Here is a 20,593-nt window from a genome sequence, read left to right on the forward strand (position 1 = left end):
TGTTAGAGCAGGGCGTCCTCAGAAAGCACATCTGGACTTTCTGCTGTTGTAGGAGAGTGTCCTTGTACGTATCTTTAGGCTGTTTCCTTAACTCTAAACATCTCATGACTATGGGTCGTGACTGGCAAGGAATGTGCTTTGCTAGTTTTAAGATGGAGCTGAGCTTAAAATGGTGTAACTTCTGCTTCCCTAACAGTTCCAGTTTTTGCCATTAGAAACCATATGGCAGGCTGGGCCGGTGGCTTATGCCTGTAATCCCAGCACTTTGGGAGGCCGAGGCAGGTGGATTTCTTGAGACCAGGAGTTTGAGACCAGGAGTTCAAGACCAGCGAGATCCTGTCTCTACAAAAACAAAACAAAACAAAACAAAAAACCCAACAACAGCAACAAAAAAATTAGCCAGGAGTAGTGGCGCACACCTGAAGTCCCAGCTACTCGGGAGATTGAGGTGGGAGTATTACCTGAGCCCAGGAGACAGAGTTTTGCTCTTGTTGCCCAGGCTGGAGTGCAATGGTGCGATCTTGGCTCACCACAATCTCTGCCTCCTGGGTTCAAGCAATTCTCCTGCCTCAGCCTCCTGAGTAGCTGGGATTATAGGCATGCACTACCACACCAGGATAGTTTTGTACTTTTAGTGGAGATGAGGTTTCTCCATGTTGGTCAGGCTGGTCTCAAACTCCCGACCTCAGGTGATCCACCCGCCTCGGCCTCCCAAAGTGCTGGGATTACAGGTGTGAGCCACCGCGCCCGGCCCTCACTTTAATTTATTTTTACAAACTCTTTTTTTTTTTTTTTTGAGACAGAGTCTCACTTTGTTGCCCAGGCTGGAGTGCAGTGGCGCACTCTCGGTTCACTGCAACCTCCGCCTCCTGGGTTCAAGTGATTCTCGTGGCCTCAGCCTCCCCAGTAGCTAGGACTATAGGTGGGTGCCATGTGCCAGGCTAGTCTCAAACTCCTGACCTCAGGTGATCCACCTGCCTTGGCCTCCCAGATTGTTGGGATTACAGGTGTGAGCCACCACGCCCAGCCACAAATTCTTTATGAGTGAAATTGAGCATGTTTTCATATGTGTATTAGCCATGTGTATTTCTTTTACTATGAATTTCTTATGAATATACTCTGACCATTTTTCTATAAAGTTATTTGTCCTTATTGATTTTATGTGTTCTTTATGTATTAAGATAATAATCTATTGCCACATGTTTTATAGATATTGCACTCAAATTGTTCTATGTCTTTTGACTTTATGGATTTTTCTTGAATGGATTTTTTTTTAGCCACTCAAATATTTAAAATGCCACTAGTCAGGTTTAGCAGGCTTCCCTTTAATGTCATTGTCGTATCAAGTCAAGCTCAGAAAGGCCTTTCCCATGCCAAGATTATTTTTTTAATCACCCGTGTTTTCCCTTAATACATTTTTTATTTGTTTTTTACATTAAAATCTTGAACCTATATGGAATTTATTTTGTCCCAAGGCATGTGTAGGAACCTAGTAGTTTTGTTCCCTGTATGGCCAGCCAGTTGTCCTAGGACCATTTCTGAAGTAGTGGATCTGATTCTTCCCATCCTCATCATTTTCTCAAGGACCACAAGTTCTTGGCTGTCTTTCTGGATTCCCTCTTTCATCCCATTGATCCATTTGCCATTCCTGTTTAGTTACTGTAGCTTTAGAATGTGGTTGCATATCTGGAAGGCTAGTGCTCCCCTACACACCTTTTTCTTTAAGAATTTATTGACGGTCCTTCCTAGAGGTTTATATTCTTTTTATAGTTCTTTCAAGGTACGTGTGGATAGCTTCAGATGGAGACTCTCAGCTCTGAATCAAGCAGACATTTTCAATGTCCCCAACCCTTCTTCAGGTGACCTTATTCTCTCACAGGCATCCAGCCCTGGGGAAGGGGGGTGTCTTGCCAGAAGCTGCCCCCTGGCCTAGACTTTCCCTGTTCTGCCTGCCTCCCTGCAGTTGGCCTGGCCTGAGTACCAGTGTCTTTGGAATCTGCAGAGTTGCTACGCTCTCTCATCGAACAATACCTAAAAAGTCCCAAATGGCCGGGGGAGAGGGGGTGAGGATGGAGAGAAACTGCAAATGGGGTGTGAGGTTTCTCTGTGGGATGGTGACAGTGTTCTGTAATCAGATGGTGATGATGGTTGCTCAACTCTGTGAATACACTAAACATCACTGAACGATGCACTGTCAAAGGGTGAATTTTGTTTTTTTTTGAGACGGAGTCTCAGTCTGTTGCCCAGGCTGGAGTGCAGTGGCACGATCTCAGCTCACTGCAACCTCTGCCACTCGGGTTCAAGCAATTCTCCTGCCTCAGCCTCCTGAGTAGCTGGGATTACAGGTGCCTACCACTGTACCCGGCTAATTTTGTATTTTTAGTAGAGACAGGGTTTCACTATCTTGGCCAGGCTGGTCGTGAACTCCTGACTTCGTGATCTCCCTGCCTCAGCCTCCCGAAGTGCTGGGATTACAGGCGTGAGCCACCGCATCCTGCCCAAAGGGTGAATTTTAAACCATGTGAATTGTATCATAAAACAAAACCCAAACCAAGCCTGACATCAGAAGAGGTATTCAGTGAAGGAGGAAGGATTCTTGGAATTAAACAAGAATGTTTCTTAGGCAGAAAATTTAGCTCTGAACTCCCTAGCAGCCAAGATGAAAGTGGAAGCCCAAAGACCTTCAGAGCTCCTAAAGAGGCGTGCCGCTTGGCAGGAGGGGTGGACTTGGATCTGACACCGAGTCAGCAAACAGCAGATGAGAAGACACCCTCCAGCCTTGTTGCTCATACCCGCTGCTGACACTGGAGAGGCTGTTTCCCAGCTTTTCTTCCCTCTGGCCCTTGAGGTGATGTGGATCTCTCGGTGTTTTCAGGAGGCGCCCGCTGTCCAAGTGGGGTGTGCACTGCTGAGTTGAGCTGCTGTGTTGACTTTGCACGCACTCTTGAGCTGAGAAGCTCTTATTTGTTTATTTATTTTTAGAGACAGGGTCTCGTCCTGTTGCCCAGGCTGGAGTGCTCTGGTGTAATCATGGCTCACTGTAGCCTCAATCTCCTGGGCTCAAGCTGTTCTCCTGCCTCAGCCTCTCAAAGTATTGGGATTACAGGTGTGAACTGGGTCTCCCGGCCACCTAGCTGAACTCTCATCCTCTTTGAATGTGTCCTGGCCATGTGCAGGACACTTAAGATGTTTTGTGCTCATCCTCTTCAGACAAAGCCTGAGGCTTTCTTTATAAAATCTTTAAAGTCAGCCAGAAGCCATGGGCCATCAGGGGCAGATAGCAGAGTGCAGGCTGCCTGGATCTCATCAGATTGCTGTGTGGGGCTTATCACCGGCGCCAGACGTTCACTCAACCAGCTTGCTGCACATTTCCACCACCGAGGTTCCTCCTTTCATTTGCCCCAGAGATAGACATGTCTGTCTTTAAGAGAATCAGGTTTCTCTACCTGCCTCCTGTGTCAGCACCAGCAGGAGGGGAAATACCCCACCTTCCCTAGTTCTCTGTAGCTTTCAGCCCATGGCTCCCTGACCCTGGGGATGGGGTACTGTGAGTGAAGCAGTGCGGAGGACCCAGTGCTGAGGGCGGGGAGCTGCCCCTGCAGCCCAGACTCTGGTGTTCAGGAATCTTCTCTGAGCTCGCTCCAGTCCAGGGTGAAAGGGAGGCTGTTCTGCCTTTATGCTTCCCTTCACTGTTTCTGGAGAAAGACTATGATATTTGAAGTCAGGGCAAACAATCTTATTAGCTGCATGGGTGACACAGGATTGCTCTTGCTGAAGGCATTGTTTTTGGCCACATTTTTTAGGGGTAGTAAAGATGGCAGCCCACCCATCTTCCACGTGGCTCCCTTGCCAGCCTGGCCCCCAAATTCCTCATCTGCCACTTGAGGGGAAGCCCTGGGCTTCAGTGGGTGGAGAAAGAATGATTTCATGGTGTTTTCTCTATATCTGAGTTCTAGGTCAGATGGCCTCTCCGGACACCTTGAGACTTAGGGACTTACAGTTTGGGGTGAGGCCTACAAGCCCCCAAAGGGAAACTGAAGCCCTGGACAACAGGCCCCAGACAAGGATGGAGGCACACTCTTGTCTTCTGGTTCTTCTAGCCCCTTTGTATTTAATGAGCTGTGGGGATGCAAAGTGGGATGGAGGGTAGGACACGGGCCTGTACCAGAAGACGAGAGGGACTGCCAGCCTTCTGTGGCTCTGGAGTGCGAGGACTTAGGATCCTCCTAAGCCTGCCATAGGACAGGGCAGACCATTGCCCCTATTCTGGTTCTAGGCTGAGCCCTTGGCCTTCAGGGAGGGGTCATCTTGAGCTTGGAGGAAACCCAAGGTCTCATTTCCACCTTTGCTTCCGGGGCTGGACGGCCAGCTCAGCTCCCCACAGGCTTCGTGATGACCGGAGCCCCTCCCTCACTGGCTGGCCAAGGCCGTGGCTGAAGCCAGATTGTACCAAAATCACAAGGGGTGGTAGAAGATCTCCCTTTGGTGAACTTTCTGGTGTGAGCAGAGATACGTGAAGAGTGTTGCCCCGCAGAAGGGAGGGTTCCTGCCATGGCCCAGGGCACTGTTGCAGGCCAGTCCCAGCCAACACTTTTCTCAGAGTCGGGAGAAGCCCTAGAAAGAATTCTTGCTGAGGCTGGGTGCGTGGCTCATGCCTGTAATCCTAGCACTTTGGGAGGCTGAGGCAGGTGGATCACTTGAGCCCAAGAGGCGGAGGTTGTACTAAGCCAAGATCGTGCCATTGCACTCCAGCCTGGGCAACAGAGCCACTGACATTCTGCCTCTGTTGAGACTCCACCTCATAAAACAAACAGGATCTTCCAATACTGGAACTGCAGTCCCTCAGGGGAGTGAATGGCCACAGAGAGTGGCGTCTGCCTTCTAGATGGAGTCTGGGCCCTCTGGGTCACCACAGATCTCTCTTTGCTCCATTTTTCATTTTCTTTCTCTGACACTGAGGCTGAATGTCAGTGGTTCTTTATCATGGTATCTGCACTGTTATTTTTGCTTGCAATTTGCTTGTTTTATTCATTTATACCTACCTGGCCCTTGGGGATTCTTATCATGAGACAAAGGTTGTCATGATATCTTACTATCCGGACTAACAGTCCCTAGAGCTGGTAGGAAGTCCTACGACACAGCTTTTGAGGCCAGGTTTATATACCATCTGCTCTGAGGAGCTTGGCCAGACGCAGTTCCAGGTCCCCAGAGCATGACACCTGTGTTTTTGTTATGTTCCTTACTTGGCCAGGTCACAGTTTAAACGTCATCTGCTCCTTTCCTTCAAAACACTTGCGTCAGGACAAGAATCACGTTGTCATTGTCTTTGCTGCAGGCCACTGCTGTGCTGGGCACGTGGCTGTCAGTAAATGTTTGCTCAATCAGATTACACTGAACAATTATTTGACCACCACATATTGCTAAGCATGACAGAAATAATTCTCTGGAAAATGAAATGAGATTGCTCTTTATTAGTGTTTCCCAGAACCCCCATGTCTAGAATGATCTGGTTTTGGATTTAGCTCATGGAGCCATTTATTTGGAAGTCCCTGCTGTGTTGGAAGACTCAGCCTGTTTCTGGGTTTGATGGTAGACATTCGTGCTTTATCCTAAAGAGACAAGATCACACTTGCCTGTGAGTGTGTGGCCAGCTGCCGGGATGAGAAGGACCTCCAGGCCCCATGCATTTTGAGTGTAGCAGGCACTCGGTCATCTGATATCTACCTGCATGTCTCACTTATGCAGTCCTCTGATTGAGAACAAAGTAACTTTTACTATGTGTGGGCAAGGCTTGGAATCAAGTCTGGTATATCTGATTTCAAGGAAAAAATACTAAAATCACTAGGAGTTTGAAAAGCAGTCACTCATAAAGAGATTGACCTGTGGTTCTGAGGACCACACACAGCTGGATGGATGAGGACCAGACACAACTGATGTGGACAATTCCCCTGTAGCCAAGCTGGGTCTGATATGGTTAGGCCTTTCTGTTCAATGCGGAGGACACGTTCAAGGCCACTGCTGCCACCACCAGCAGGAAATCACCCTGGGCACATCAGAACCTGGGGGATGCAGGTGTCCTCTATGGGGACAGCAATAAAACTTGGATAGGAGGCCGGACGTGGTGGCTCATGCCTGTAATCCCAGCACTTGGGGAGGCTGAGGCAGGCGGATCACCTGAGGTCAGGAGTTTGAGCCCAGCCTGGCCAACATGTTGAAACTCAGTCTCTACTAAAAATACAAAAATTAACTAGGCGTGGTGGCGCATGCCTGTCGTCTCAGCTACTTGGGAGGCTGAGGCAAGAGAATCACTTGAACCTGGGAGGCAGAGGTTGCAGTGAGCCAAGACTGTGCCACTGCACTCCAGCCTGGGTGACAGAGCGAGACTCCATCTCAAAAAAAAAAAAAAAAAAAAAAAAAAATCTGACTTGACAACAAAAAATGACCAGGCAGACATTTATGTTTCTGACATAGAAAAATGTTCATAAAGCTAACTGAAACAAGCAGGATAGAGTATAATCCCTTTTTTTTGTAAATCAAAACACACATAAATATATTTATATATGTAAATAAACTTACAGGAGAAAATAACTGTGGTGATTATCTGAGTAATGGATGGGGTTTGGGGTAATTTTAACTTTTTTCTTTTTGTTTATCTCATGGTTCCCTAATTCTTTCAATGACTGCGTCTTACTTCTGTCGGATGAAATCACACATAAGGTTGCAGGTGCTGAGCTCCCAGGCAGGAGCTGTTCGTATCGGCCCACGTGTGAAGCCCACCACCAGCCAGAGATGGAGGCAAGATGAAGCAGTTGATAGAGAAAGGACTTTCATTTCTGGAGTGTCTCAGCAGCTTTGTGTGGAGGATAAGCCACGTGGGTCCAGACCGGATCCGGCAGGCGCCGGATATTAGCTGCTGGGGTGTGGGCCCCGGGGCTTCGTTTCATCTGCTCTCATCAACATTGTGGTGTCTACAGTTATTACTTTTTCTAACATATGACTGATATCAGCACTGATAAGGTCTCCTTTTCATAAATTTACAGGCGTTGCCTTCTTGCCAGCTAGTATCTCTTATCTCATTGGAACCAATATTTTTGGGATACTTGCACACAAAATGGGGAGGTAAGATGATATGAAAACAACACTCATTCTGTTACAATAATGTAGTTCTTTCAAAAAATTCTAAGTTGTTTCTGCCTTCGCTGTTACAAGTAATTGTTTTGATTTTCATTGAAAATTTGGACTAGAAAAAAAATCAAATGATCATTTCTTGATGGTGCTTTTTCTTTTGGTAGGTGGCTTTGTGCTCTTCTGGGAATGATAATTGTTGGAGTCAGCATTTTATGTGTGAGTAAAAGATGGCATTCGACAAGTGGGAACAATCTGTGAATAAAACTTGTGCTTTGGGCGAGAATCACCAAGAAACATTTTACGTTTGTTGATATTTTATTACAGCTTTCATTTTATTCTAATTTTTTATCATCTTAAAAATGTTTGGACAAGACTTTCCAAGGAGTGTATTTTCATTTTATGTCAGAAATTATTTAAAATGTTTTATTTCACAGTTTAACTTTTCCCCTGCATCATCTTAAGCTTGACAGTGTCTTAAACACTTCAGGACAACCAACCTGAAACAATAGCAAGATGTTTTTCTAGAATAAAATCTCTTCTACCAATGGCCAATATCCATCCCTCATGAGGCCTACTTGTTCTTGTCAAAACTTGAGGGTGGACTAGGCTGATCTTTCACATATGCCGGTGACAAGTTTTTCATGGTGGTCATAAAACTCGTTTCAAGCCTTGACTTTGAAAGATTTGGAGGGTCCGGTTCTTCACAAACCCCACCCTTCTTCCTCCTGTTTTCTTCAGAAGGGAACAGGCATACCACGCCCAGAGAAAACACAAGTTCAAGACTTTCCGAGATGATTTAGAGTTGGATCTCTTGTTATTTTAGCATAACGTTTATTTCCTCTTACAGATTCCATTTGCAAAAAACATTTACGGACTCATAGCTCCGAACTTTGGAGTTGGTTTTGCAATTGGTAAGTCACACGAACCTTGTGCCTACATTTAAAACCGCTTTTCCACTAGGAAGGGTTCTTCTTCCTCTGGTAGACTGTAGTTCCTCAACCTAAATTTCCAGAATCTTGGAAGGAGGCTGCAGGCAGCTTAGCTAAATTACAGCCTGTCGATTCTCCGTGTAAAGACACCTGCTTCTATGCACTAGTCATTTATTTCCTGAAAACCAGTATTTTTTAAAAGCTGATATTTACAGAAGGAAACTGATGCTCCACTGCTGGGGCTGGGCAAACAAAGGAATCCCTTGCACAGAGCTCATTTTTGTGGACTCCTCCCTATGAGCAGGTCTTCTCATGAGGCTGGGGGCAAAGGCTTCACATATGTATTTTGAAGAGGTTTTAGTACAGACAAAGCAGACTAATGTGTTGATGACCACCTGTGCTGCAGGAATTCCCATGGGCAAGGAGATGTGCTTTTGTAATGTTAAGAATGATAATATGTTAGGAAAAATCTGTCACTATTTTGAGTGAATGGTATACTTTTGTCTCTTATTTATAATATACCAATTGATCATGATAAAAGTAAGTGCTCAGTCCACCCCTGTAGAAGCAGGAACTTAACCTTTGAGTGGTACAGTGGCACAGCATGGCTTTCACTGAGGACAGATGGTAGAAGGCTGCTGAGGCTGGGGTAGAACTCAGTATGGTACTCTAGGTCCTTCTCAGGTGACCGTTTGCCTGTCCTCTGCCTTGCCTCCCCTTGTCCTCCACTGTCTGGATGGCCCATCTTTTTAGGGAGGGTGCTAGTCCTCTGGCAGCTCCCCTTGCCATTCTGCAGGTCTGGCAGAGTTGCAGGTTACTAACTGTATGGCCCCCTGGCTTGAATCCTTTTGGTGCTTTCCTGCTTTGCTGTTTTCTGGTTCACTTGTCCCTCACCACTCAGTACACCTGCATGCCTGACCCACCTCCTGCCAGTCACACCTGGGCCACACGCTTAGACTATGGGTGTTTCCAAGGTGGAGAATAATAGGGGGGACCAGAACGCCCCAGAACTCCAAGGAGTCTGAGAGATCATCTGGCCCTGCTCAGAAATTATGTGTGTGTATGTATGTTTATGTGTGTGTGTGTGTATGCATGTGTATCCATGTATGTGTGTGTTGTGTGTGTGTGTATGTATGTATTATATGTGTGTGAACTAAAAGAAGCTAAAACACATGCACACACATACATACATACACATACACACTCATACACACAAACACACATACATTCATACACACATACACACAACACACATACACAGACACACTGACACACACATACACACACATACACACATACACCCCCCACATAAACACATACACATACACACAAATATACATACACACATATGCATACATACATACACACATATACACATACACATACACCCACCCACATACATATGCACACATACACACACACCCACATACATATACACACATACACACCTACACACATACACACACACATACACAAATACAAGTACATACACAAACACACATATACACAGACACACATGCAAACATGTACACACATATATACACAGATACATATATACATATACATAATACACATAAATACACACATGCATACACACATATACATAGACATACACAGATACATATATACATATACATACATACTCATAAATACACACATATACATACAGACATACACCCCAGCAACAACCACGACCAGCATTAGAATCTCGTCTCTTGAATAGTGGGGAACAGGTAGCATAAAGAGGGTGTGTGTTCAGAGTTCCTGGCTCAGACTCCCTGACTCAGTGAGTGCGGTCAAGCCTCGCCTTTCTGAATATTGGTTTCCTCATCTATAAAATGGGGATGCTCATGATTGGCTGCTGTGAGCCAGTGTCTGTGAACACACTGGCAGGGACTCAGAGGTTGGTGCCCTCCCCTCCACATGTGTCAGTGGCAGGCACATGAGGAAAGTTTCTTTCATTGAAATGGTGCTTGCTGCTTCTTAATATGTACAAGTGCTGGGGATATGGGTGAACAAAACCAACAGAAGAGTTGGGCATTTAGCAAAGAATTGAAGAATGAATGACAATTGAGATGATGCTGTGAGAGAACATCTGTATACGAGGGGAACCTGACCTCCTCTGGGGTTCAGAAAAGGCTTCCTTCATTCTTTCTACTCAAAGATTAGTATCACCCCAAGACTTGCAGGTGGTGATGACAGAAGGGGGAGAGCTGGCAGGGTGGTGAGTTTAAGACACAGTCCCTGATATTCGGCCCGTTTTGGGTTTACATCCGTTTTCTATACACTGTGTTCCCTGACTGTCTTCAGGAATGGTGGATTCGTCAATGATGCCTATCATGGGCTACCTCGTAGACCTGCGGCACGTGTCCGTCTATGGGAGTGTGTACGCCATTGCGGATGTGGCATTTTGTATGGGGTATGCTATAGGTAAGGACATTGGCTTTTCATAAGAACCTTTTACCTCAATACACAATGGATAACGTCTACTAAAATTATTTAAATCTTTGCATCTTTCAGTCTACAAGACATTTGGAAGAGCTTTATCTAATTCTCTGTTTCCTGAAAGGTCCTTCTGCTGGTGGTGCTATTGCAAAGGCAATTGGATTTCCATGGCTCATGACAATTATTGGGATAATTGATATTCTTTTTGCCCCTCTCTGCTTTTTTCTTCGAAGTCCACCTGCCAAAGAAGAAAAAATGGTAAGAAAAATTTAGGATGCAGTGAGCATTTCTTGACAATTTTAGCATGGCCTTCCTGATAGCTTCCTCATGGTTTCATTCTAAAGCCTCCAAACATAAATGGTGAGAATTCCTTTTTAGTTTGCACCACATAGAGCAGTTACTTCTTTTATTTTTTTTATTACTGTGAGAGTTATTTCTTTCAAGCTTATGTTTATAAACTGGGAGAATGAAATTATTTTTGTACATAGATTAGCATCGGTGTTGCTCTTTTGTTGACCAAGTATAAACCTGGAATCATTCAATTTGATTTTCTATGGTTCTTGAAAATCTTGGACACAGTCTTTCTGCCTCCTGTACTTATGCCCAGGGTTAGCCATTTGTGGTGCTGTTGCTTTTCTCATAACCCTTACAGCATTCAGTAATAGTTGCTGTCTTGTCTTTACTGTATGTAGGATTTTAGAGATGATTTTATGATTTTTATGGAAAAATCATTGTATATGGACTTTGGGGTATATGTGAACACATAGAACGATTTAATTCATAACTTTATGACCAAAATTATAGCCACAGGCAAGATATAGAGTATAAAGCATCCCTCTTTTGAAAAAGTCCAAATTAATTGATTCAAAATTTGAATTTTGAAATGCATGAGTCATTTTAACCTTTCTAAGGTATTTACCTTACCCAGCAAGGAGACGCTCAGTGTTTCTGATCATCTTTCTTATCTGGTGTTGCCAGTTTTTAAAACAGCAAATGCTGATAGGTACTTGTCCAGGTGAAAGGAGAGTGTCTTGGATTAAGGATGAATGAGGTGAACAAGAGGACATGCATTTTTGTGTTTGAATAGATGTGAGGTTTGTTTGTAATGTTCTCTTGGAAGTACATCAGAAGGTCTTTCTGACAGTGGAACTGAATGCATCTTAATGCTTTGGCATTTCCTGAACTGCCCTTTGATGCTTTTCCCCAAAAGGAGATTTAAAGACAAACCTTAAAATAAGGTTATGTGCAGCCTGTGTTTGTCTTGGGTGTTTTTTACATTCATTAATTCATTCCACATATTTTAAAATATATCAAGCACTGGGCACTGGCCTTGTGCCCTTTATTTTAAATAGGATTTAACTAGATACTTTTGAGTAATGCATGGCCCGTCTGACTCATGGAAAAGGTATGGAAGGTGCTGTGGAAATAGACAGAAGCCATCCCCTTGTCCTTCCCTCCGCTTGCTTAGATGTTTCCCCAGCTCTGAAAACCACATCACCTTCTCAGACCTCTCTTAGGAGACATCTGCTTTCCAGCTTGGGTGTGTAAATTTCAGATGCATCTTTGCTTGGCTGACCCTAGCATAATACCTTGCCGAAATGGAGTCAGAAAATTCTCAGCACAAATGCAAACTGCCATTCTGTTGCCATGATAACAGTTTAAGGCTGAATGGAGGTTACTCTCAATGTTTTTGACCAAAAAAAGTATATATGTGTGTATATGTGTTTGTGTGTGTCTGTGTGTGTGTATAAAATCACCTACAAATGCTCCTGTAGCCCAGGAAACTGTTTGAAGACTCCTGGGAGATAGTTAGGGCTAGCACGGGCCTGGGAGCCACACTGGCCCCACCATGTAGAGGCTTATGAGTCTTGGTTTCCTCCTCTGTTGCATGGAGAAATGATAACGTCTACCTCATAGGATTGTTGTGAGGATTAAATGAAAGAATCCCAACAGAGTGACTGGCCATGTGGCTCAAAAAGTGTGTTCCTATTTCCAATATCACCCCACTCTTTCCTGCTTATCTGACTCTCTGGCTTCCCCCGTCAGTCCAGCAATACCTGAATTTTCTCCCTTTTTCCTCCTCTGTGATGTGAGAGTTTCCTTTTGCTATACAGACCCCAAAACTCCTGAATGGGCTCCCCTTGCCAAGCCGGCAAACATCAGTGGCTGTTGTGATGTCCGTTTGTGAACGGCAGCCTGATGGCTTATCTGTGGCCTTGGGGAAATGAATGAGGTCAGAGGATGAGCAGAGAATGTGCTTGCCCAGCCAACTACCACTGTGTTCCGCAGAAGGACTGGCAGAAGGCAGGCCTCAGTACCCCTCCTCTTTCCCCATTTAAATGAATACTTTAGTTCATGTTTTAAAAAAATGCTGAAGGAAGTGGAAGAGACGATCCTGAAAGGCCAAACAGTAAGAATTATAGGTTTCCAGAAAGCCACTTTCACTGCAAGATGTTACAATCCTTAAGAAGCACCTAGCAAGATAAATCAATAAAAACTTGAGAAGGTGTGCATCTCGCTCCCCATCAATGATGCCCATAATTGAAGGCATCACGTTGGATGCCATTTGACTGGCCTAATGGTGACATTTGAGAGTGGTGGCCAGCAGCTGCTGCCTACTCATTGTGCAAGCAGGGCAGGAAGCCAGTGGTGGCGGCCGACAGCACCTAATGATAAGGGGGCATGCAGGCAGGACAGCAGTGTGTGAGGGAGGAGGAAGAATCAATGACCATGCAGTTGAGAAACCCCAGAGCAGACAAGTGCTGGCGTTCAGGATAAGCAGTTGCCAAATGCTGGGGGATGTGAGGGCCAGAAGGCATACGACCCTTAGCAAATCATTCTTCCATTAGACAGCATCCTGATAATAAGGTGTTTGGACTTAAGCTGTTTTATATTGTAAGATATAATGCTGTTTTCATGGATCACAAGTGACAGAATCATGAACTAGTTTATAAGCATGTGAGTTTGTCTTCCATTTGGTTTACTGGATTTCTGTTTTTTATAATCAGCATTATCAGTATAGGTGGAGGAAAAAAACTGTTACTCAAGTCCCTCTGCACATACAGGAGATATCAACATTACCATTTGAGGAAAAGTGTGTTATAAGACAGTTACATGGTAGCACTTCACTCTCAAAATCCCCAGTTGAGAAGAGCTGTGTTGTGGATTTTTTTTTTCCAGGTTGAATTAAAGACAAGGCACGCTTCTTAATTTTACTCTTGAAGTTTCTAATTGTTGCCAAGACAAGAAATTAGGTGGTTTGAGGATTGCAGCTTTCTTTTCCTGGATGGCTCCGATAGTTGTTCCATAAAGCCCTTCCAGCAATAGCTCTGTTTTCTGGATGCCATGTGTGGGGCAAGGATGGGGTGGCCGGAGGCTGCTGAGATAGACCACATTCTGCATATTCTAAGTTGTTTATAGAATTTGTCCCTTTGCAGGTATTTAAATAGTGGGTGCAAAACCATCATTGCTTTTCTAGTTATGTTAAAGAGAATAAAACTTTCCTACTCAGAAGGCCCAGTACCTATCAAAATCTCAAAGACTGGCACTCTTATATTTTAATGCTTTTATGGGTTCACTACCCCAGCTTTGTATTACTTTTACTTTTCATTTGGTCCACCGTGTTGGTTTGTTTGTTTGTTTGTACCACTTAGGAGATCCTAACTCATGAAAGGGGCATTTGGAGGGGCTGGGGCTCACCTCTCAGTAAGAGGGCTTTGCTCTGAATTCAAATGCCAATCCTCTCCTGTTGATTTTCTCTTTGGTTGAGAGTCGAACACACCTTCCTCACCACAGCAGTGTGTGGAGAGCAGATTTAATTTACCTGCCTGCACTGCGGCCGCCCTACTTGTTCCCCGGGCACCTGACTGACCTGCTTGATGCTGTTCATGCCTTTCTTCATGGCACTTTTGAAACATTACACGCCACCTGGCTTATTTGTGTATAACTTTTTTTTAAAAGTACAATTATTGCACAATAGATCTTTCAAGAGAGGTTTGGAAGCCAGTGAGCTAGGTTTTAAAGGCTACAGAACATTTAAAGGAGGAAAACTTCACCTGAAACAGGCTGCTAATAAATATGTTTTCGGTGAATTGACAAATGCTGGTCAGTTAAGGCTGCATGATGCCAAATAGTCTGACTGAACTGCTTTTCCTGCAGTGCAGTTTTTTGTTGCGTTCATATCATGTGCCCAGTCCTAGGTTCTGGGGTCCTTAAGATGACATATTCCTACATTCAGGTCTAATGTGGATGAGCCAAGAGATGGAAGGCAATTAGGAATAAGGTAGTGATGACCGTTCTTTATAAGGTGACCTGCCTGCCTGGGGGCCGTGCAAGGATCGAGGCCCCATGCCCTGCATTCCAGTTGGGTGTCCCAACTGGCATCTCACTGTGCCTCCTCAGCAGACCTCTGTGGTGGCCAGGCTGGCTTACTTAGTGTCCTGCTTGGTAAATAACTCATGTTTTACTCATTGCCACCTCCCTTGCTGTCCAAATCTTTTCCATCTTTCAAAGTTTACCTCAACTCCCGCCTCTATAGGATAGCGTTCCCTGGGCACTGAACCAGCAGTGAGCACTCCACCTGGGACCCTGGAGTCCCTGTCCTTGCCTGTGCAGGGAGGTAACTAAGATGCTGGGATAGGACCTTAAAGGCACTGAGATGCAACACCTAGTGGGTGTCCCGTCAGCTGTTGTCAGCCAGATGACAGTGCTATAGTCTTAGATAATGCCATGTAACTAGGGCAGTGTTTCTCAAAGTTGACACTGTTGTCACATGAGGACAGGGCCCTCAAATTTCATTTTTTAACCTGCTCCATCTCTCCACCCCTACATTTCCTTGCGAATCATTAATCTGGGGGAGATGAGACATTTATTGTTAGGGGGGTTAAACCTTTGTGTTACATGGGGAGAACGGTCCTGGTGTACAAAGTCTAGTGCCGCCATTATTTTAAAAATTGAGCTCTTTATTGAATACAAGTATCAATTCACTTGGCAAGCAGCATAAAAAACAGTTAAGTTAGAAGCTGACAGGTTGAGCTGGCAGCCTAACTTAGAGGGTCAAGGAAGTCCTTATCTTCACATGTTACACAGATCACTGGAGAATGTCTTGGGAAATGATAAATGGGTTAAGCACTGAGTCGAGTCTTATCTGGGGACAAGAGCTGGGAGTAATAGCTAACAGACAACAAGATGGGTTACAATAGGCCAACATCAGATACATTTTAATCTATTTAGATTTGCAAACTGCAAAAAAAATATCGGGGAGTAGTTCACATGGAGAAAAACTCAAGACATACCTGATAATTCATTTTAGTTGCACATGACGCCCCCTTGCCGTCCTCTGTGCTCGTCTAACTACCACGGAGTGCTGCAGGCGGCTCCTGTCTGCCCCATCCTAGCTGTACACCCCTCGGTCAAATTCTTTAACTGCTCCGTGCCTGTTTTCTCCCCTCCCACAGAGGGTTATTGTGATGTATTGCCACTAAAATGCTTAGCATGGTCTTGGCATGATAAATGCCAGCTGTGTTATTAAATATAAGCAAATACTATTTGACAATCTGGTTTGAAAGCAGAGCAGCAAGTTTTTGTCATAGTTTTTAAATTTTCAGTAACAATAAAGGAGGGCATGAGAGTTTCATGCTCATCAGAAGAGGATTTTTAAAAAATCATATATTTTAGCTAGAGGACAGCCAGGATTGGGGACAGGTGGTCAGGAAATCACATGTGTGGAAAAAATAATAGCTCTAGCATGTTTTGCCTAAGAAGAAATCTAAGGGGCCATGACAATATGGTCTTAAAAGATTGGGGGCCAAGCATGGTCACTTGCACCTGTAATCCTACCACTTTGGGAGGTTGAGGCAGGAAGATCACTTGAGCCCAGGAGTTTGAGCAACCTGGGCAATGTAGTGAGATCTCATCTCTACAAAAAAAAAATTAAAAATTAGCCAGTCTTGATGGCATATGCATGTAGTCACAGCTACTCGGGAGTCTGAGGTGGGAAGATGGCTTGAGCCTGGGAAGCAGCAGTGAGCTGAGATCGCACCACTGCACTATGGCATGAGTGACATTCTGTCTCAAAACAACAACAAAAGATTGTAAGGGCAGCCTGTGAAGATATCAGAACTGGCTGGGTGCAGTGGCTCGTGTCTATAGTCACAGCACTTTGGGAGGCTGAGAAGGGGGGATCACTTGAAGTCAGGAGTTTGAGACCAGCCTGGCCAACATGGTGAAACCCCATCTCTACTAGAAATACAAAAAGAGTAGCTGCGAGTGGTGGTGCACACCTGTAATATCAGCTACTTGGGAGGCTGAGGTGGGAGGGTTGCTTGAACCCAGGAGGTAGAGGTTGCAGTGAGCCAAGATCACAACACCGCACTCCAACCTGGGTGACGAAGCAAGACTTCATCTCAAAAAAAAAAAAAAAGAAAGAAAGAAAGAAAGAAAGAAAGACAGAAAGGAAAAGATACCAGAACCAGATTCATGAATGCAAACAATGGAAACGGGTTGTAGTCCAGACTTAGGTACATTTCTCACATGTGAGGGCTTCTCTCATTAAGGAGAGAGCACATCCTTTCAAGGTGTGTTGCCACAATGACGTCTGTAAACAGAAGTTGGACTGGGTGACCTCCAGGATCCCCATACCCCCATTCCAAGATTCTAAGTATAACAAACCTAACCTGCCTGTCCCTTGCTTCATAGAGTATAAGTTCCCAGAGTGGACTTATGGCCCCTGACAGGTATAATGAAAATACTGCAGAGACCACTTCTGTCTCCAATTGCCTGGAATTTTTAGAGTGTAGAACTACAGGTCTTTTAGGTCCGGCGTCTGGCGATTGCTCCAAATGACTGGTTAATAGCAAGTAATACTACATAGTTTTCAAACTAATAATCCTTAAAAACAGTAGGTTAAACCATCTTATCTTTATGAAACAAGAAGTTAATATACTTGCACTTTGCTCTCTTTATAGGCTATTCTCATGGATCACAACTGCCCTATTAAAACAAAAATGTACACTCAGAATAATATCCAGTCATATCCGATAGGTGATGATGAAGAATCTGAAAGTGACTGAGATGAGACCCTCAAAAATCATCAAAGTGTTTAATTGTATAAAACAGTGTTTCCAGTGACACAACTCATCCAGAACTGTCTTAGTCATACCATCCATCCCTGGTGAAAGAGTAAAACCAAAGGTTATTATTTCCTTTCCATGGTTATGGTCGATTGCCAACAGCCTTATAAAGAAAAAGAAGCTTTTCTAGGGGTTTGTATAAATAGTGTTGAAACTTTATTTTATGTATTTAATTTTATTAAATATCATACAATATATTTTGATGAAATAGGTATTGTGTAAATCTATAAATATTTGAATCCAAACCAAATATAATTTTTTAACTTACATTAACAAACATTTGGGCAAAAATCATATTGGTAATGAGTGTTTAAAATTAAAGCACACATTATCTCTGAGACTCTTCCAACAAAGAGAAACTAGAATGAAGTCTGAAAAACAGAATCAAGTAAGACAGCATGTTATATAGTGACACTGAATGTTAATTTAACTTGTAGTTACTATCAATATATTTATGCGTTAAACAGCTAGTTCTCTCAAGTGTAGAGGACAAGAACTTGTGTCAGTTATCTTTTGAATCCATAAATCTTAGCTGGCATTAGTTTTCTATGTAATCACCTACCTAGAGAGAGTTGTAAATTATATGTTAACATGTTATCTGGTTGGCAGCAAACACTAAAGCCAATAAAGGAAAAACAGTAAATGTTCCGAAAGCAGAGAAAAGCAACCAAACATATTGTTATGAACTAAAAGCTTTCCCTTTAAGATGCATACTTGTCTTACTGGATGAAGAAAATTGAGGGTACGTGTACCTTATACTGTCAAGGTTGTTTAAACATGATAAGGTTAATCGCCATCTACTTCAAGTTTTAGAAAAGGAAACAAGAGGCTAAAAACAGCTGCTCTGACTTTAATATCTGACTATATCTTTGATCTGTTTGCAGGTCATCCAAGTGTTTTCTAGGAATATATTTATTTTAGGTTGTCTGAAACTATTTTTTTTGGCTCCTGAAAGTTGTTCACATCAATGTGAAGACAAATTTTAAATGAAAATGAGGAATGAAATTATGTCTTGAATCATATATTAAGAAGTACAAATAATAGTGATCAGGCAGAAAAGAAAAATGGAACATCTAAAAATGTATGTGCTAACTATATCATCCAGTGTGCAGTGTTGTGTATTTTTCTAAGCATGACAACATTGATGTGCCTTTTCAGTGTAACAGCAAATACTGTTAGTGAACATTGTCAATTTATGTCATTTTGTTAAGAGATATGACTGGAGTGTGCAGTGTGGAATGTCTCTAATACTACTTGTGAATCCTGCAGTTCTATAATCATATACAAAAATTACTTAGTTTTGTTAAGCTAAGATTGTGTTTGTGTTAACTTCGACATCAAGGAGCAAAGAACTTTAGAACAGACTCCTCAATCTTGTGACTTTCTTATTCTCTAGGAAAGTAACACTTCGTTTCATGAAGCTTTTCTGTGGGGCTTCGATTATTTCAAGTCTGGTTTCTAAGTGCAGTGTGTTTGAAGCAAACGAACTTCCAACTCACTTATTTGGCATTGGGCAACTTGGCCAAGTCTGCTACTTTGGAAGATGGCTCTGGAGGAAACTCTCATATGGCTAAAAAGGCAGGCTAGTTTCTTACTTCTACAGGGGTAGAGCCTTTAAAAAGAACGTGCTACAAATTGGTTCTCTTTGAGGGTTTCTGGTTCTCCCTGCCCCCAATACCATATACTTTATTGCAATTTTATTTTTGCCTTTACGGCTCTGTCTTTCTGCAAGAAGGCCTGGCAAAGGTATGCCTGCTGTTGGTCCCTTGGGATAAGATAAAATGTAAATAAAACCTTCAGAACTGTTTGGGAGCAAAAAATAGCTTGTACTTGGGGAAAAAAATTCTAAGTTCTTTTATATGACTAATATTCTTGGTTAGCAAGACTGGAAAGAGGTGTTTTTTTAAAATGTACATACCAGAACAAAGAACATACAGCTCTCTGAACATTTATTTTTTGAACAGAGGTGGTTTTTATGTTTGGACCTGGTAATACAGATACAAAAACTTTAATGAGGTAGCAATGAATATTCAACTGTTTGACTGCTAAGTGCATCTGTCCATATTTTAGCAAGTTTACTTAATAAATCTTCTGAACCATGTTTTGTGCCTGTTTGTATTCCTTTATAAACCAAATGTTGTTGGAATAAAATACATAAGGTATCATTTTGACTGTGGATATTTAATTAAAAACTATTTTTCTGTGCTTGTAGGCATCAGGTAAAAGCCACCCCAGGTTAGCTTGACCATACTTTTTTGGCTTTCCACAATTTATTTTAAATTGAGATATGTAACTAGCCACATTCAATGTGGAAAAAAACCAGGAAGTTATCCTTCCATCTATAAACATTGTTGTCCTGATGGTTGTCAACAAATAACCATATCTGATGAAAACAGCTGTAATATCCACCCATTTGACTTAATCCCGGGGGAGTTCGTAAAACCCTTGAAATCTGATACATTTTGAATGGTGTGCCCATGGGTATCTTCCTGTGGTGAAAGTCCACATCTTTAATCAGATCCTAAAAGCGGATCTATGGCCCAAAACGAATTAGGGGAACCTCTCCTTCTTTTGGTAAGAAAAGCAATTATGTCAATTTAGAAGACAGTATTTTTAGAAGTAGGTATTTAAAATTTATTCACTTTTAGGGGACTTAACATTTTATTATTTATCTTATTTTTAAGAGCCAAATATTTCCAAATTGCTTTAAAAAAATTCAGCTATACATTTAGAACTTGATAGTACCCCTCAAAATTTTTAGGTTGTGTTTTCTCCTCCCAGCATCACAAAATAGCCACTTATTTCAAGTACTTCTGATATTGAATATAAGGCTTGATATGAAGAAGTATAGCCTATTATGATTGCTAATAATGCTAAAATGTTGCTCAGTTTGTCTAAACCATTCACTCAGCTAATACTAATGTAGAAAATATATTTTAAAGTCTAATTACTAATACATAG

The 20,593-nt window shown here is 42.9% G+C and overlaps 1 protein-coding gene across 1 annotated transcript in view; it reads left to right on the top strand.

The window, feature by feature from the left end:
• SLC18A2 (solute carrier family 18 member A2) overlaps nt 1–19,733 on the top strand; it is a 39,458-nt gene extending 19,725 nt beyond the window's left edge. Inside the window, exons 11-16 of the mRNA XM_003825631.7 lie at nt 7,041–7,119; nt 7,293–7,344; nt 7,976–8,039; nt 10,368–10,487; nt 10,627–10,760; nt 17,468–19,733. Coding sequence (XP_003825679.1) covers nt 7,041–7,119; nt 7,293–7,344; nt 7,976–8,039; nt 10,368–10,487; nt 10,627–10,760; nt 17,468–17,572 — 554 coding nt within the window. The 3' untranslated portion in view covers nt 17,573–19,733. The remainder of the gene's footprint in view (nt 1–7,040; nt 7,120–7,292; nt 7,345–7,975; nt 8,040–10,367; nt 10,488–10,626; nt 10,761–17,467) is intronic.
• Nucleotides 19,734–20,593: the final 860 nt, after the last annotated feature.

This window comes from Pan paniscus, chromosome 8, assembly GCF_029289425.2.
Source record: "Pan paniscus chromosome 8, NHGRI_mPanPan1-v2.0_pri, whole genome shotgun sequence".
Classification (NCBI taxonomy): Eukaryota; Metazoa; Chordata; class Mammalia; order Primates; family Hominidae; genus Pan; species Pan paniscus.